A 14,853-nucleotide genomic window follows, 5' to 3' on the forward strand; every position below is an offset into this window, starting at 1 on the left:
TAGCCACCTTTTAGCCCTCCAGAGCTGAGGACTGAACCCCTAATCTTGCACTTGCTAAGCTAGTACTCTGCCACTGTGCTAAATTCTTATACCTTTAAGCTCCCGGCTGACTTTGCTCTGTGCTACCTCCCACCCCCAGGTCTAGGCTCAGCCCCTTGTACCCAGGAGCTTGAGGCCAGTCTCCCAGGAGGTCTTATCTTGAACCAGCCCATGGGCTATGTACTGTGCTCCAAGCTGGAGGCTGTCACAAACCATGGGCCAGCTTGTCCTGGGGAAAGAAACCTCTTATGATTTCATGGCCTCTGTGAGCCCCGTATCCTGGTGTTCTACTAAGCCCCACTAGGAAACCCTGGCAGCTACAGGTCCGTCTGCTTCCTAGAATCATGCTTTTTCCTTCATCACAGTAGGCAGTCCAGCCTTGTGATGAGGGCTCCCTGCCTGCTCCACACACAGTATTCCTGTGTCACTTGTCTGAATACACACTAATCTGGTTCTGTCTCCCTAGGGTCCTCCTGGGAGCGGAGGTTTGAAAGGTGAGCCAGGAGACATGGGACCTCAGGTATGTGTGAACCCACCTCTGCTTTGCTTTTAGGAGTGGGTGGGTGGGGGTGACTCCTGGTTGCTGGTGGTGGCCCAATTGCTAATATTTCTTCAACAAAAGCAGAAGGATTGTTACCTGGCACTGTAGAACAAGCTGTTTGTGGCGTCTGTTGCTAGCCTTCACTTAAGGCAGTACCTCTGTGTCCTGTCCTTCAGGGGAACTGGAATAGCAAGCCTTAGGCTAGGTCGACATGCATGGGGACGAGTTTCCTCTTTCCTTAGAAGAGGGTCATGTCCTGATGCTCTGTCTTCTGACTTCTGGCAGGGTCCGCGAGGTGTGCAAGGCCCACCCGGCCCGACGGGGAAGCCTGGAAGACGGGTAAGTGCTTGGTGCTAGGAGCGTGTGCTATGGGGGCAGCATCCATGTCCAGACCTGAGGTAGCTTGTCCCCTTATGAACCTCATGATCCCATACGCATCTCCAAAGCTGTGTCTGTGTGTCCAGGGGTGAGGTTGTCCACTTGTGCCTAAAGCCATCCCCCAGACAGGTCACAGCAGGGGTTGGAGCCACGTTATTGGTTGTTGATAGTGAGCCTCGTCTTTGGGGAGCGCCTTGTGCCTCCTCTTCAGAAATGGCTGTCTTGGCTCCTGCTCCTTCCTTCAGCTCACTAGCCTCTTGGGATTTCCCATTGAGAATGCTGCCCTCCTGAATGGATCCAGCTCATTTCCTTAGGAACAAGCTACCATGGATGCCATGTTATTAAAAAGTGATGACCACCCTCCTGGAAGACTAGAAAAAGTCTTAATTAGCCCATCCTGTTCTTATAAGCAGACATTCTCATGTGCTGCATATGAAGATCAAAGCTACCACTGTCCACATGGCCTCTGTGCCTGACCGTGAACCCAGCCCATGATCAGTCATCTACAGGAGACTGATCTACAGGAAAGAGGAGGATGGTCTGTCTCACAGTGAGCAGGGGCTTGGCAGGGAGTCCCTGTACCTTGTCCTCTCCCGTGCTAACTGTAGCTTGGCCTTCAGCCCCATGGCAATCAACTGGGCACCCTGGATTTGCTCTTGAATATTTTTCATGGCTGGGAAGCAAGTGTGAGAGTGGACTCGGGTGGTTGACCAGCTCACCGTGCAGTGCGCACTCTGCCTCTCGGTTGCTGTGTTGTCTGAGTAGGACACGCACCCGATAGATCTGTCTCATACTCACTCAGGTGGACTAAAAGGCCTTGATCTATCCCACAAATCTTTGGTCTTTAGTTTTCTTCCCAGTGGTAGAAAGAGCTGAGCTTCCCATGGCTGTCAGCAGCATGTTGCTGGAACCACAAGAGCAAGCTCCCTGTACTGGCTCTCCCAAATCGCATCATCCTCCCCTAGAAGGGCAGAGAGCTTCAGGCTCCTGGGGCAAGTCCCAGTGAGACAAAGTCAGGGTAGCAAGTGCTGGCCATGGCATGGCCTTGGGGCTGTTAGATCTGGGTCACCTGTCCAGTCTAGTGACACTGGACAATCACCCTTGGCCGGAGTGCTTTCCATGATGCCTCCCTCAGCTTGGTTTGCTGGGAAGCTGCTCTCAGAGGATGTGGCAGACTGCCTTTTCTTCCATATGGAATGCTTGTCTCCTCTTTTCCAGGGCCGTGCTGGGAGTGATGGAGCCAGAGGCATGCCTGGACAAACAGGCCCCAAGGTAAGCTGTCACCCATACCTCCTCATGTCAGGGAACTGCAATCACCATCATCCCTGACATCATGTGGATTACATAACCATCATATTTGATGAGTGTGACTCTAGAGAGTGCTGACTCACTTGGAGAAGCCCCTCTGGTGTGTGTTGAGAAGATAGATGGACAGGTGAATTACACAGGTGAGAATCAGTCTCCTTAAAGGGGCAGGTTCCCTCTTCATGGGCAGTCAGTGAGGTAGGATGGATACAGTGTGCAGGTAAGCAGGCCACAGCCTTGGTGGCATGGCTGGCCACATGATCCCAGGTCTATGGGACATGAGCTTTCCTGCCCTGTCTTAGGAAGTCAGGACCTGGCCTTGTGGGGGTGGGGGTGGTGACAGACACAACCTGCGGGTGAACAGGCCTTCTGTGAGTGCACAGACTCGTATAGACATGTGACAGCTCTTTTTTCCCTGAGTCTATGGATCCTGGGTTCATCCCTTTTCCTGTGACCCTGTATGTACTCTCTCCCACATGTCTGGGTCACCAGGAACTGTCACTGTTCAGTACATCTGTGCTGGGTTCCAAAGTCCTGAATGCTTCTGTGAACCCCAAGTTAATGAACACAGAAGGCTGTGGGTGAAAGGAGGAAGAGAGTCTTACTGTTCTGTCAAGTAGTTCTGATGTTTTTAACTATAAAGTCATGAAAAGCCACAAACACTGTACTCTGATTTCATCCTACCTGGCATGAACACCACAAGATGGGAGGCTAGAGCCAGGGTTCCTTGCAGATGAAGATGCTGGGGCCTCCAGGCCTGAGTGTGAGCACGGGTGTGACAGCCCCCAGTACACAAGGCTGCAGCTAGACAGTGTGACCACTCCTGCGGGAGGAGACTCAGCAAATGAACACATGCTGACTTTGCAGTGGCCACTGATAAACTGCATGTCCATATCCCCAAGGATGCCCTAGCCTTTGGCTTGGGGACAACAGTGCTCCTCCCTTTCCAGCCTTTGCCTTGGGGAGAGGAGGTGGCATATACAGACTCCATAGTGGCTGATACAGGAGGGCCATGCAGGGGCCAGGAGAAGGCCCTGGGAGGGTGCTGAGTTAAGGGTGCCACTAGGTCCTGCTGTGTGTGGGGTATTTGATGCAGCTCTCTTGTCCTTGCAGGGTGACCGTGGCTTTGATGGTCTGGCTGGGCTGCCAGGAGAGAAGGGCCACAGGGTGAGTATTTGCTGTGGGATTTGGGGAGGGTCTTTTTATTCTAACAGCCTCAGGTTCCTTAAGTGGGGCCAGGTTCCCCATTTCACAGTATCTCCACGTGAAGCTCTGTGGCTGCTTATAGAATTGACCCCCCTGAATGGAGTCTCCGTTGATGAGGACCTAGCCCAGTGACGTTGGGTTTTCTACCTGCGGTTTATGAGCAACCCCAGAAGGCACCTCACTGAGGGGCATCACAGGGAATGGGGATGAGAGAATATGTGTGTTAGAACTAGTTTTAGAACCCTCTAGAACCCACTTTGTTTCTGCATAAGGGATGCTGCACATTCACGGGAAATCCAAGCAGATATCACATGCAAGCTGCAGTCAGGACACTAAGGCTGTGACCTCAGGAAGGTGACACACTTGCAGGGGCCCACTGCTAAAGAGGCCTGGGCTTGGCCACCACAGTGCCTGCCTGCCTTTCTCACCCCTGGCTGACAGTGGATCCTCTCTAGCCTGCTTTACCTTGAAGTGGCTTTGTCAGTCTTAGCATTGTTTGGGACATCCAGGCACACATGTATGTATATATGTACATGTACACAGGTAACTTCACAGACATACACACAAAGGCACAGGGACACATGTTCATCCATACACATATGCATATACACACATTCTTAGCCATACCCATGTACACATATTCACAGTCACACACATATACACACACATACAAACATGAAGACATGTATGCATGCATAGCAAACATCATCACATAAGAGCCAGATACACATGCACACATTCACAAGCACATACACATACAGATATGCACAGACACAGGCATATAGTCACTCATGTACATGTATGTACATGGGAGCACACATGTAGCAGGTACACATGGACAGGTACACATGGACAGATATTCATACTCTCCCAGTCACACACACACATAGGTAGACATGGGGTTACATGCCTATACAGTACATGCATGTGCATATACATATATGTACACAGATGCAACAACACAATCATGCATACACATAGACAAAAACATATACACACATAGAAACGTGGGCATAAAGTATGCAGATTTGGGCCTCGCAGTGAGAAATGTCTGTGCTCTGTATACCCTGGATAGTGGCTGCTGGAACTCACCCACAGCTGCCGCTTCTATGCTCTCTCATAATTACATTAAAGCAAGCTCACAGTCACCAGAGGCAGTCTGTCTGGGGGGTGGGGGCGTGCAGTCCTTTTGACCAACTGATGAGAGTGTACTTTGAACGCCTGCCATAGGCGAGGCTTGGAACTGCAGGTTTGCAAGGTAAAATCAGCCCTGACCCTCAGGGATTCTTGGTCTAGGGTGGTCCTTTCTGTGGAAAAACACTGAGCGCACAATGCGCCTGCATGTGTGTGGCTCCTGCTAAACCTACCAGGTGCTCAGCCTGATGGTTCTGACACTGACAGGCTATCCAGGGGAGACTTGGGTGCTAGGCTCTAGACTGACCACTCAACATTTACCCTCCAGGGGAACTAGCCTACAAGACTGAGAGTTAGAATTAATAGGACAAAGAAAGGGGCTTGGGACAACCTGCTCTGCAGTGGTTAACATTGACCCTGATTGACTTGCTAGGGTGACCCTGGTCCTTCTGGCCCGCCGGGACCTCCAGGAGAAGATGGAGAAAGGGTACGTATCTCCCAGCATCCTCTTCTCTGAGTTTATCCTGGACAACTTTGAGTGCAGGCCATTGGGGGTAGGTGGGGTGCTGGGTAAAGGAACTGTGCCTGTTAGCCTAGGGAGGTGGCTGCACACTTCTGAGACTGAAGCTCGGCACAAGCACCCGTTTTACTTCATCCTTCTTGCAATGAGGGTCAAACTGTCATGAGTTTCAGAAAGGAAGCCTCTAACTATAGGAGGCAGGTGCCCTGGATCCCTTGGAGGGGAGATGCCAGGGGCTTAATGAGCTCAGCATCTCTGCTGATCTCATCTAAATGAGGTGTCAGAGGGAGAAGCAAGGGCTCTGGGAGAGGGGGTGAGGGGGTAGAGGGAGAGGGAAGTCATTATCTCTGGCCCCAGAGGTAGGGAAGGGTGAAGTAAATGAATATAGGAACAGAGGAGGGAAGGAAGGGCTGGAGTCGGGCTTCTTTTCTGGGCTTCTGTACCCAGAGGACTCCTCAGTGTCCATCCTGAGTCTCCTTAGGGGATGGGGGCTGAGCTCATAGGCCACAGCACAGATGTGCATGGCAGAGAACGAGTGATGGGCTTTATGGGCTCCTTGCACTATTGTTGGGAGCTCAAGAACCCCAGGAATGTGGGAGAGAGGCACTGTCCTCTCCAGATTTCAGACTTTGCCAGGGAGCTTCCCCTGTCTGGACCTTGGGCTAATCAGCTATAAGCTGAGGAAGCAGAGGGGTGCTTTTGGAGGCCCCATCCTCTTGATTTAGGAAATGTGGGTGTGGGTTCATATGCATGCTCTTGTATGCTCAGCTATCTATGTTTTGTTTGTACATATGCTTTTGTGGACATATGTGGACATACAGCATGTGCATACGTGTATACTGCTGTGTATGCAAAAATGTAGTCCTAAATGTGTGCGTGTACACATGTGTGCCTATATGTATGCATGCTATATGTGTGGCTGCACAGTTATTGAACATAGGCACACAGGAACACAAGTGCACACAGGTTGTGTATGAGCGTGTATGTCTGTGTGTGAGGAGGGCAGGAGAGCTGAGCTGTGTGAGAGGAAGCGGTGTCCTGGCTCGTGGCCCCAGCTGTGACCCAGTGGAACCAGAACAACCATCCCACCAGGAGTAAAAAGCCCTTCTGAGTTTGCCACTGCCTGGTTTGGACCCTGGTAGGCCCTGCATTCACTGCAGTGTGCGTGGGGCTCCTCCGCCTCTCCTCTGATGCCCTCGTTGCTCAGTTTCTGATACTCATGAGGGTGGCTGAGGCCTTGAACTCAGAAAGTGTCTGCTTAACTGCCCTTGCTGCAGCTGTGAATGTAGCTGGCCGTCAGGGCCGCTTCCAAGCCTCACTGTTCCATGCAGCAGCTGCACTCTTGCAGCAGTGAAGACAGGGACCTGTCCCCTGGGACCGGCATTAGCAAATTAGCATATGCCTGAGGAGCTGGCAGAATCCTGTTGTGTGGTATGCAGAGATGACCTCTGGGTATCTAAGCCTCAAAGCTTGTCTCTAAACATCCTTTTCTTTCTCCTCCATAGGGTGACGATGGAGAAGTTGGGCCCAGGGGGCTGCCCGGGGAGCCTGTAAGTCACTGGTGGGTGGGACTCCCAGCCTCAGCTTCACAGTCAGGAACTGAAGGATGTGAAGTAGATTAGAGAGCTTGGTCTGGGGAAGGGGGAAAGTGACATTTACCAGGAAAGAACAGAGGGAGGACACTAGGGATTGGAAAACTCTTTCTACAGGAAGAAGCTGGGCCCTGGAGAGTTGTAGCAAATGCCCATGGCATCATAATTCCAGGGGAATTATGCCAGGTGCCCAAGTGCAACATGAAGCACATTCAGAGGGTTCATGGTGGACATCCATGTGTGTCAGAGTAGACAGGATGTCTACTGTGTTCTGCCAGAATCATAGCAGGCGCCTAAGTAAGCTGGTGGCCATCTAGGGCATCGTGGTAAGTGGTAGGTGAACAAGAGGCCATGGCAGGCACCCAAGCAGCGGTCACAGTGGGTGCTGGGACAGTCAACTGAATAGGCCCAAGCTTGCCCCGGGCCTGGCAACTGCACCCTCCAGGGCGGTGCCAGGCCCAATGCTGGAAAAGCTGCCTTTTGACAGCCAACTTGTATTTAGGCTTAAAGCAGATTTCCACAAGGGCAAAAGGACATTAATTACCCTTCATTTACTGATGCTCAGAAACCTACCTTCGTTATCCAAGTCAGACAGCCGTTTGTATCTGTGAAGCTAATTGATGAGCTATGCTCATAAATGCTGCGCAGGGCAGAGCGCGAGGTCGGCACGCTCAGGTTCATTTGGGATGAAATTACACCCTAGATGACTGATTAGCCACTGAGGAGGATCCATCAGCGCTGCTCTTCTTAACACACATCTAAGTGGTGTCTTCTGGGTTATTAGCGTCTCGAAAACATTTTTAAGTCTACGTATTAAAATAATGAAGGAAGTGCTTAAGACACAGAGAAAAGGTTGCAAGGAAAGGCTGTTTTTTGTTTGTTTGTTTTGATTTTTTTTCATCTAAAAAGGTTCTGTCAGAATCAAGGGCACTTGAGATCCAAGTGTCCTGGGTGAAGCCTGTAATTCCCAAAGTGGACGGTTCGGCTAGAGCCCCATACCCACCAAAGACATGCGTGGTGCCCCAGGCCAGGCACTTGTCACAACCCTTCAATGCCCAGGGCAGGGAAAGACAGACTGTGGCTGTCCCCAAGAAGGCTGAAGTTCCCTGCAGGCCTCATGTCTTCTGACCCTGTTCCTTGTTCCCTTGAACCCTGTCATCCCCAAAATGACGACATTACATGCCACTGGGGAGAGAGATTGAGGGAAGACTCAGGGATAAACATTGGGTCCAGCAGCACAATATAATTTCATGAGTTTTCCGTGGAGAGATTTTTGTGCTTACTTTTCTGAGTGTTAGAGACAGGCAGGAAAGACCCCTTCCCCGAGGACAGCCCTGTTGCCCAGCTGAGCCCCTCCATATCAGGGACTATCTGCTTCCGATTCCATGTCCAGGTAGAGAGGAGGGTGGGATAAATGAACATTGGCTGTGATGGCATCTCTCTCAGGATTCTGGATTCACCAGCTAAGCTCTAGTGGAGCTAGAGTGAGGGTTGAACAGGGCAGGCAAGCGGGTAGGCCTCCATCTGGGTTTCATCCTTACTTTCTTTTCTTCTCACAGGGACCACGTGGTCTGCTTGGGCCAAAAGGACCTCCTGGCCCTCCTGGCCCTCCTGTAAGTTCTGTCACCTCTTGGCATACGTGTCCATGTTATGGCCCCAGAAACCCTCTGAGCCAGCTAGTGGGTGGAGCCTTGGGGCCATGCTGACCTTAGTGGACACCAGCTGTAGGTGTGAGGGGCTGTGTGTCATTCATGCTCAGAAACGAAGAACCAGAAAATGGATGGGGCTGAGACAGTTGGTCCTGCAGCTCTCCTAGACTTTTCAGCCTCCTTTTCTGACACACAGCACCTGCTGGTTATTTTTATTTTTCATTTATTTTTTCCTGTCATAAACAATGTCTCAGAATGCCACATTGTCCCACTGCTTGAGAGACCTTCCCAGCATCTTTTTTTGGGGGGAGTTCTGGAAGGAGGTAGAGGCTCATGGTTCTGATTAGGGCTCTATTTTGGTGGGTCAGATTGGCCCTACCCTTCTCAAACCCTCTGAGACATTTTTCTAGATGAGGGTCTGCTCCTATGAGGGTGCTAGGGCCTGACAGCTTAGCTAGCTTACGGTGAAGTGTTAGTAGCCCAGCTGGAAGGGGTGGAGAGTCAAGTCTGTCCTTTCCCCAGAGAATATACTACCATGTGGTCACCTCGGGACCCTGTCCAAGCGTGAGGAGTGGGGTTGCTCATTCTGTGTTGAAACACATCTCTTTTCTTTCAAACTCTCCTGCAGGGTGTAACCGGTATGGATGGCCAGCCTGGCCCAAAAGGAAATGTGGTGAGTCCCAGGGGTCACATGACCTGGCTTTTGGTGATGGCCTGTGGGCACAGCCCATGCTGCCTCAGCTGGCAATTTGGGTAGGAGAGTGGACATCTCAGCTTCTGGCCCACGGCCTGGTGCTGCCCTCTAGTGGCAGAGCCTTGAGCCAGAATCCCAAGTTGGTATTTGTTTTCCAAAGTCAGCTCAGCCAGGAGTCAAAGGTCATTCCACCAGATGAGTCTGTTAGCTCTGTTTCTATTTCAAGGGCACATAGAGTATTTCCTAGTCAGCCTCTGTCATGCTTTCTGCCTTGAAGGACATCAGGGTGCTTGGCGTAAGCCCACATCCCCTTTACAGAAACAAGTTGTTAATCCTACGGGTATAAGGATCTATCTGCCTTCCGTGGCAGCTCCCCTTTTCCTGAAAGCTGTTCCCAGACATCGATTCCAGGGGCTACTGGTGGGAGCCCGTTCAGAGGAGGGAAAGATAAGATGTGGAAATGGAATTCCTCAAAACAGGGTGTGGTTCCTAGACCCTCTTCTCAGGGCCTTTGCTTCTGTTTCTTATAGGGTCCCCAGGGAGAGCCTGGACCCCCAGGACAGCAGGGTAATCCTGGTGCCCAGGTAAGTGTCCTGGGAAAGGTGGCTTGGGACATTAAGGGTGGGGTACAGGTTTCAGTCAAATGTCTGGGAAGTAGAGACTTAGCTCTGCCACCAAGATGGTTGGTACCTGGATAGGGGGCATAATCAGTGGGAAGATGGTGGAGTGTGAGGGTGGTCAGTCTTCTCATTTCTCTGTGGGTTCTACCTCCTAGGGTCTTCCGGGTCCCCAGGGCGCCATCGGTCCTCCAGGAGAAAAGGTAGGTGGGATAGACAGACGTGTGCAGAGAGGCTGCCTTGCCCGTGGGCCATACTTCTGACCAGGCCTGGGGGATCTGCTGGCCTTCCCTAGCAGGCATGCGTATTTTGCTCCCCAGAAGGCCCTGAAGTTTAGCCCCTGGGAACGAAGCATGTCAGCCTCAGAGAGGATCTTGAATCTTTCTCATTAGTTGATTCATAGATTCATCCGCCCATTCACTCTCCATCTATGTGTGGAGGAGCCAGTTCCAGCAATCCTCAAAGCAGCACGCACTGCTGAGTGTGAGCTAAGTTCCATTTAGCAGAGGATTAAATTGGGCATTTTATTTTGGTAAATTCGACACATTAGACTTCTAGTGCTTACCATGTGCTGGGCCACTTCCCTTCCAGCAGCATCACAGAACCCAGGCATGGGTTATTTCAGGAAATGCAAATGGTGTAGGTCTTGACCAGCAAGAAGCGCGACAGGGTGGTTCCTCCGAGGGCGTCCAGATCCTGGGAGAGCTTGCTGAAATGCAGACAGGCAGGCTGTGCTCGGCCTGGGCCTTTTTGAGAATGTTGTGGGATGGTGGCCCGGTGGCCCTGTGGCTGCCCTGCCGTGGGAGGGATTCTGTGGATGCTGCTGGGGAATCTGAGGAAGGCACTGCGCCAGGAGTAGCTTCAGAAGGTCCCAGGACTGCAGCATCCACTCAGCGGATGTGAGGGAGAAAGACGGGGGCAGGGCTGCCGCCATAACACAGATGCAGGTTCGGGGGGGGGGGGGCACCTCTCTGGCAGGCAGAACTGAATGCTGGGAGCAAGGGCTGCAGCAGGCAACCCTGAGTGACACTGAGTATTTACTTTGGGGATCTGTAGAGAAGGGTCAGGCATCCCAGGAAAGGAGTAAACATCAGAGGTGTTCTCTCACAGACTGTCTGGTTTGCACTAGGGTCCTTTGGGGAAACCAGGTCTCCCAGGAATGCCTGGTGCTGATGGACCCCCGGTGAGTACTGCCCTCCCCCACCCCGCTGCCATGTCCCTCTCTCTCTAGGAAGCCCTTCTTCTCCCCAGAGGGGAGCTGGGCCCTGAGCCTGTGTGGGTGAAGATCATGTGTCCTGGTGTTCTGCGCTGAGTGATTTCTAGATTCTGGACAAGTTTTCATACCGTGTTCCTGTCACGGAGGGGATGTGACTACACAGAGGGAGCATTACCTACTTGTTAGGGTGTGCAAATTACTCCCCGGAATTCAGCATCATGTTTGAAACTGAGGAGTGCTGGGCTGGGCTCCAAGCCGTCACACCTGTCACGGGTGTGGGAAGTGAGGGGCAGGGTGTGCCGGGGGTATTTTTAGTGCTCACACATCGGGTTTGGGGGTGGTGGGGGTGGGTAACGTGTCTGCAGTGAGCACAGCTGGGAGCCAGATTAGACAGCGCCTGGAAATAGCAAGTGAGCGACAGGTCCAATCTGGGGGCAAGCTGTGCAGAAAGGGAGGAGTGGAGGAGAGGAAGCAGTTAGGGAGGTGAGTGTGTGTGTGTGTGTGTGTGACAGAGAAAGAGGGAAGGAGAGTCTGTGTGTCTCTGTGTGTGTTTCTATCCACAGCTGCCACTCTGCCTGAGGATGTTGCTGGTTTGAGGGTTTTTTAATTTTAAATTTAATTTAAATATTTTTAAAGTAACCTATTAAATCCACCCCCTCCAGTTTCTCCCCTTCCCCCTCCCACTGTTCCCTTCCAGCGTCACATGCTCCTTAGTGTTTATTGAAACTGAGAGGACGTATCTCAGAAAGCAAGATGAGATACATTAATTATTTATGACAGTTTCGCTTATTGTTTTAATAACACCATTAAAAACTAAATATGGTGGGTGGAGGGGGCTCAGAAAACATCCCCACAATTAAAGTGATTGCTGCACAAATGTGAGAACCACTGAGCAGACCCACAGAACCCATGTAAATGCTGGGTGGTCATGGTGTGCATGTGTACTTCCAGCTTTGAAAAACAGAGACGGGACTCACCACAGCAAGCTGGCTGGCAAGACAGTTATGATGGCCATGTCTGGGTCAGTGAATGAGCTGGAGCAGTGATCAAATGATGACTCCTGATATCAGCCTCAAGCCTCCATGTGCTCACACACATATGTGTGTTCACCTACATGTAAACATACATACACACGTGTACACCACACACTAACATGCAAAAGTAGAAAAAGAAAGAAATAAACGAAATGGGGATGTTGCGTGTGCTAACAGCAACTGGGATGGTTCATTGTGAGCTGTCAGCTCCACTGCGAGCTAAGGCCCATGGTGAATCCCAGACCCCGGATTATTTTTGATGGTCTGAGCAAACAAGTGTCTCCTGTCTCCCATCTCCACGTGGACATGCTGGGGTGTTTAGGAGCTGAGTGACTGGTATTTCCCAGTGTGCTATTTCTGTCCTTTGTCTTTATTATGTGTTGCAAAAAAAAAAAAAATGATGGTGCAAATAACATTTTCTAATAGACACTGAGCTCAGAGAAGCAGCAAATAGATGGCTCCATCCCATCACCATTGGCCAGCACTGGTCACAGGACCATAGTTTCCTAGTGTTTGTTTCCTGCAGTAGGTGATGCCCACAGATGGAGGTCTACTTGCAGTGTGTCACGTATATCCTGCAGTGAGGAGAGAGTGGCTGTACCCTTTCCACTACCAGACATGCCTCTGGCCTCAATAGACCTGGCTGGTTCTGGCCCAGAATTCCTGCCTCCACACTGACACTCTGTCAGTTCCTGAGTGTGGTCTCCTTTTACACTTTGTGGGTGGGACACCAGAAACCCACTGGCCTGTAGACTCTCCTGGCTGTATTAGTTACATTTCCTATTGTTAAGACAAAACACCTGACAAGAACAAGTTAAGGAAGTGTGTGGGGGAGATGTGGCTCACAGTTTAAGAGAGGCGCAGTCCATCCGGGCAGAAAGTCATGGCACAGGAGCTTGAAGCAGCTGGTCAGAATTCTGTCCACAAGAAGCAGAGAGGGATGCTGTTGCTCAGTTCGTCTTCTTCTTATTCAGTCCAGAACCCCAGCCCATGGGATGGTGCTGCCTGGACTTGGGGGAGTCTTCATCTCAGGCTAGTCTAGATGCTCCCTCACAGGCATGCCCTGAAGTTTGCCTCCCAGGTCATTCTACATCCTGCCAGGCCCAATACTGAAGCTGGAGAAGGGCCCTAAGACAGCAGGTGGGCTGGGAAGACATCAGGGACCCTAAACAGATCCAGCTGTCTGCGTTTGGAGTGGGGAGAAGATGGATGGCTTTCCTTATAAAAGCAGCTCACTGTTGATAAACCTTGAAGAGGCCAGCTTGTGCTGAGGCTGTTTTCCTCTAGCATTCATTTAGTTTTGGTTGTGAAGAAAGAGTGATTGGCAGGCCAGGGAGACGGCTCAGTTAGGAAAGTGTCTAGCCCAGCAATGTGCACAGGGAGGCTGGGCATGGCAGCGCAGGCCTGTAATTCCAGGGCTGGGAAAGAGAAGGCAGGAAGATGCCTCGTCCTTCCTGGCCAGCCAGTCTAGCAGATGAAAGAGTTCTAGGTTCAGTGAGAAACAAACCCACCTTAAAGGTTACAGTGGCGAGCAATCGAAGAAGACACCTGATACCAACCTCTGGCCTCCACATGCACTCACACACGTATATACATGCCCATAAGCATGCACACACATGGAGGGACAGACGGAGAAGAGTGAAAGGAGAGGGCAAGGGAGAGGGGGGAAGAGAGAGAGAGAGTGAGTTTCATGTCATACCTAGTGCTCTGAAATGTGATTAATTCCCCACAGCACACAGCAAAATGATGGGTAAATGGAGCCAGTAAAAATAAAATGTGAACGAGCACCCAAGGTTTGGAGAAAGTGCTCACGATCCAGTATTAAATGCAGATCATATTATACCTGCCCATTTTGTATGCACACCCTCAGAGAAAATGGATTGGAAGCCTGTGCCCCCGACCAGCCTCGTGGCTCTGCACGGTGGGCTGTGGAGGAGTTTAATTTCCTTTTCTGCTCTTCTAATTGTCTACAATGAGCATATATTACTTTTTTAATCAGAAAAATATCAAATACAAATAATTTAAGCTTTATTATTTTTCCATTATGAAGGAAACATTCACTGTAAAATATTGGGGGAATGTACAGTGGCAGAGAGAGAACACAGCCTCGCCTTGCACAGCGGGAAGATTTGTCAGTGTTACATTTTTTTCTATTCTCCTCAGCCTTGTAGTTTAGAAATGAGCTCCGTGCCTCCCCATTGCAGTTGCTTCTTTCTAGAGCACAGCTGAGACCATCTAAGGCATCTGGTCAGCCAGGGTAATGGTGCCCACCAACTCCCATCGCTCACACTCTGCTTGGTGCTTGCTGAGCACCTAGGGACCCTCCTTGCTGTCTCTGAGGCCTTCTGTGGTGTGAGCACGTGTGTTTCCAACATGTCCCTGAAGGAGTTACACAGGAGAGGGCATCTGCTTTCCTTAGTGCCCCTCACTGCCTGTGTCCCAGAGATCCTGGCTTATGACTTCCCGAGGTGCCCACCCACCCTGGGTCCTGGGCAGATTCGTGTCTGTGGTGGGTGGGCACTGCCACAGGTCTTGAGGTGGGACACCCCCTCCTTGCTACCTGAGATTCAGCCTCTGGTTGAGCATGATTGTCATTTCTGGAAGGCAGGGGCGGGTCCAGCTTGTTCCCAGGGCCAGGGCAGCAGGCACAGTCCACCAGTGGGTGTCTTTGTTTTCCTCCAAAGTCACTGGGCTCCTGCATGGGGACTTTGTGTCCCAACTCAGTGCTAAGCTCTTTATGAAAAAAGAAATCAATTATCCAACTAAGAGAAGCAATGGAGCACACATTCCCCTCTAGAGAGAGGCCCCCATCTTCAGCCCACTCAAGCTAGAACTTTGTCTCTTTTGTGGGTCTGAGGAAGTGTGGGGCTTGCCCAAGCACGCAGGAGAGTTTCAATGTATCCAAGGTAGAATTGGGCCCCTCCCCCA

At 51.2% G+C, this 14,853-nt stretch overlaps 1 protein-coding gene across 2 annotated transcripts in view; it reads left to right on the plus strand.

Moving 5' to 3' along the window:
* The window catches only part of Col5a1 (collagen type V alpha 1 chain), a 150,167-nt gene that overhangs the window by 76,093 nt on the left and 59,221 nt on the right, over positions 1-14,853 (plus strand). For both annotated transcript variants that reach the window (XM_021638330.2, XM_021638418.2), the window contains exons 15-25: positions 506-559; positions 866-919; positions 2,177-2,230; positions 3,377-3,430; positions 5,037-5,090; positions 6,629-6,673; positions 8,275-8,328; positions 8,993-9,037; positions 9,589-9,642; positions 9,834-9,878; positions 10,805-10,858. In XM_021638330.2, the coding sequence (XP_021494005.2) occupies positions 506-559; positions 866-919; positions 2,177-2,230; positions 3,377-3,430; positions 5,037-5,090; positions 6,629-6,673; positions 8,275-8,328; positions 8,993-9,037; positions 9,589-9,642; positions 9,834-9,878; positions 10,805-10,858 (567 nt within the window). The remainder of the gene's footprint in view (positions 1-505; positions 560-865; positions 920-2,176; positions 2,231-3,376; positions 3,431-5,036; positions 5,091-6,628; positions 6,674-8,274; positions 8,329-8,992; positions 9,038-9,588; positions 9,643-9,833; positions 9,879-10,804; positions 10,859-14,853) is intronic.

Source organism: Meriones unguiculatus, chromosome 8 (assembly GCF_030254825.1).
Source record: "Meriones unguiculatus strain TT.TT164.6M chromosome 8, Bangor_MerUng_6.1, whole genome shotgun sequence".
NCBI classification, from domain to species: domain Eukaryota; kingdom Metazoa; phylum Chordata; class Mammalia; order Rodentia; family Muridae; genus Meriones; species Meriones unguiculatus.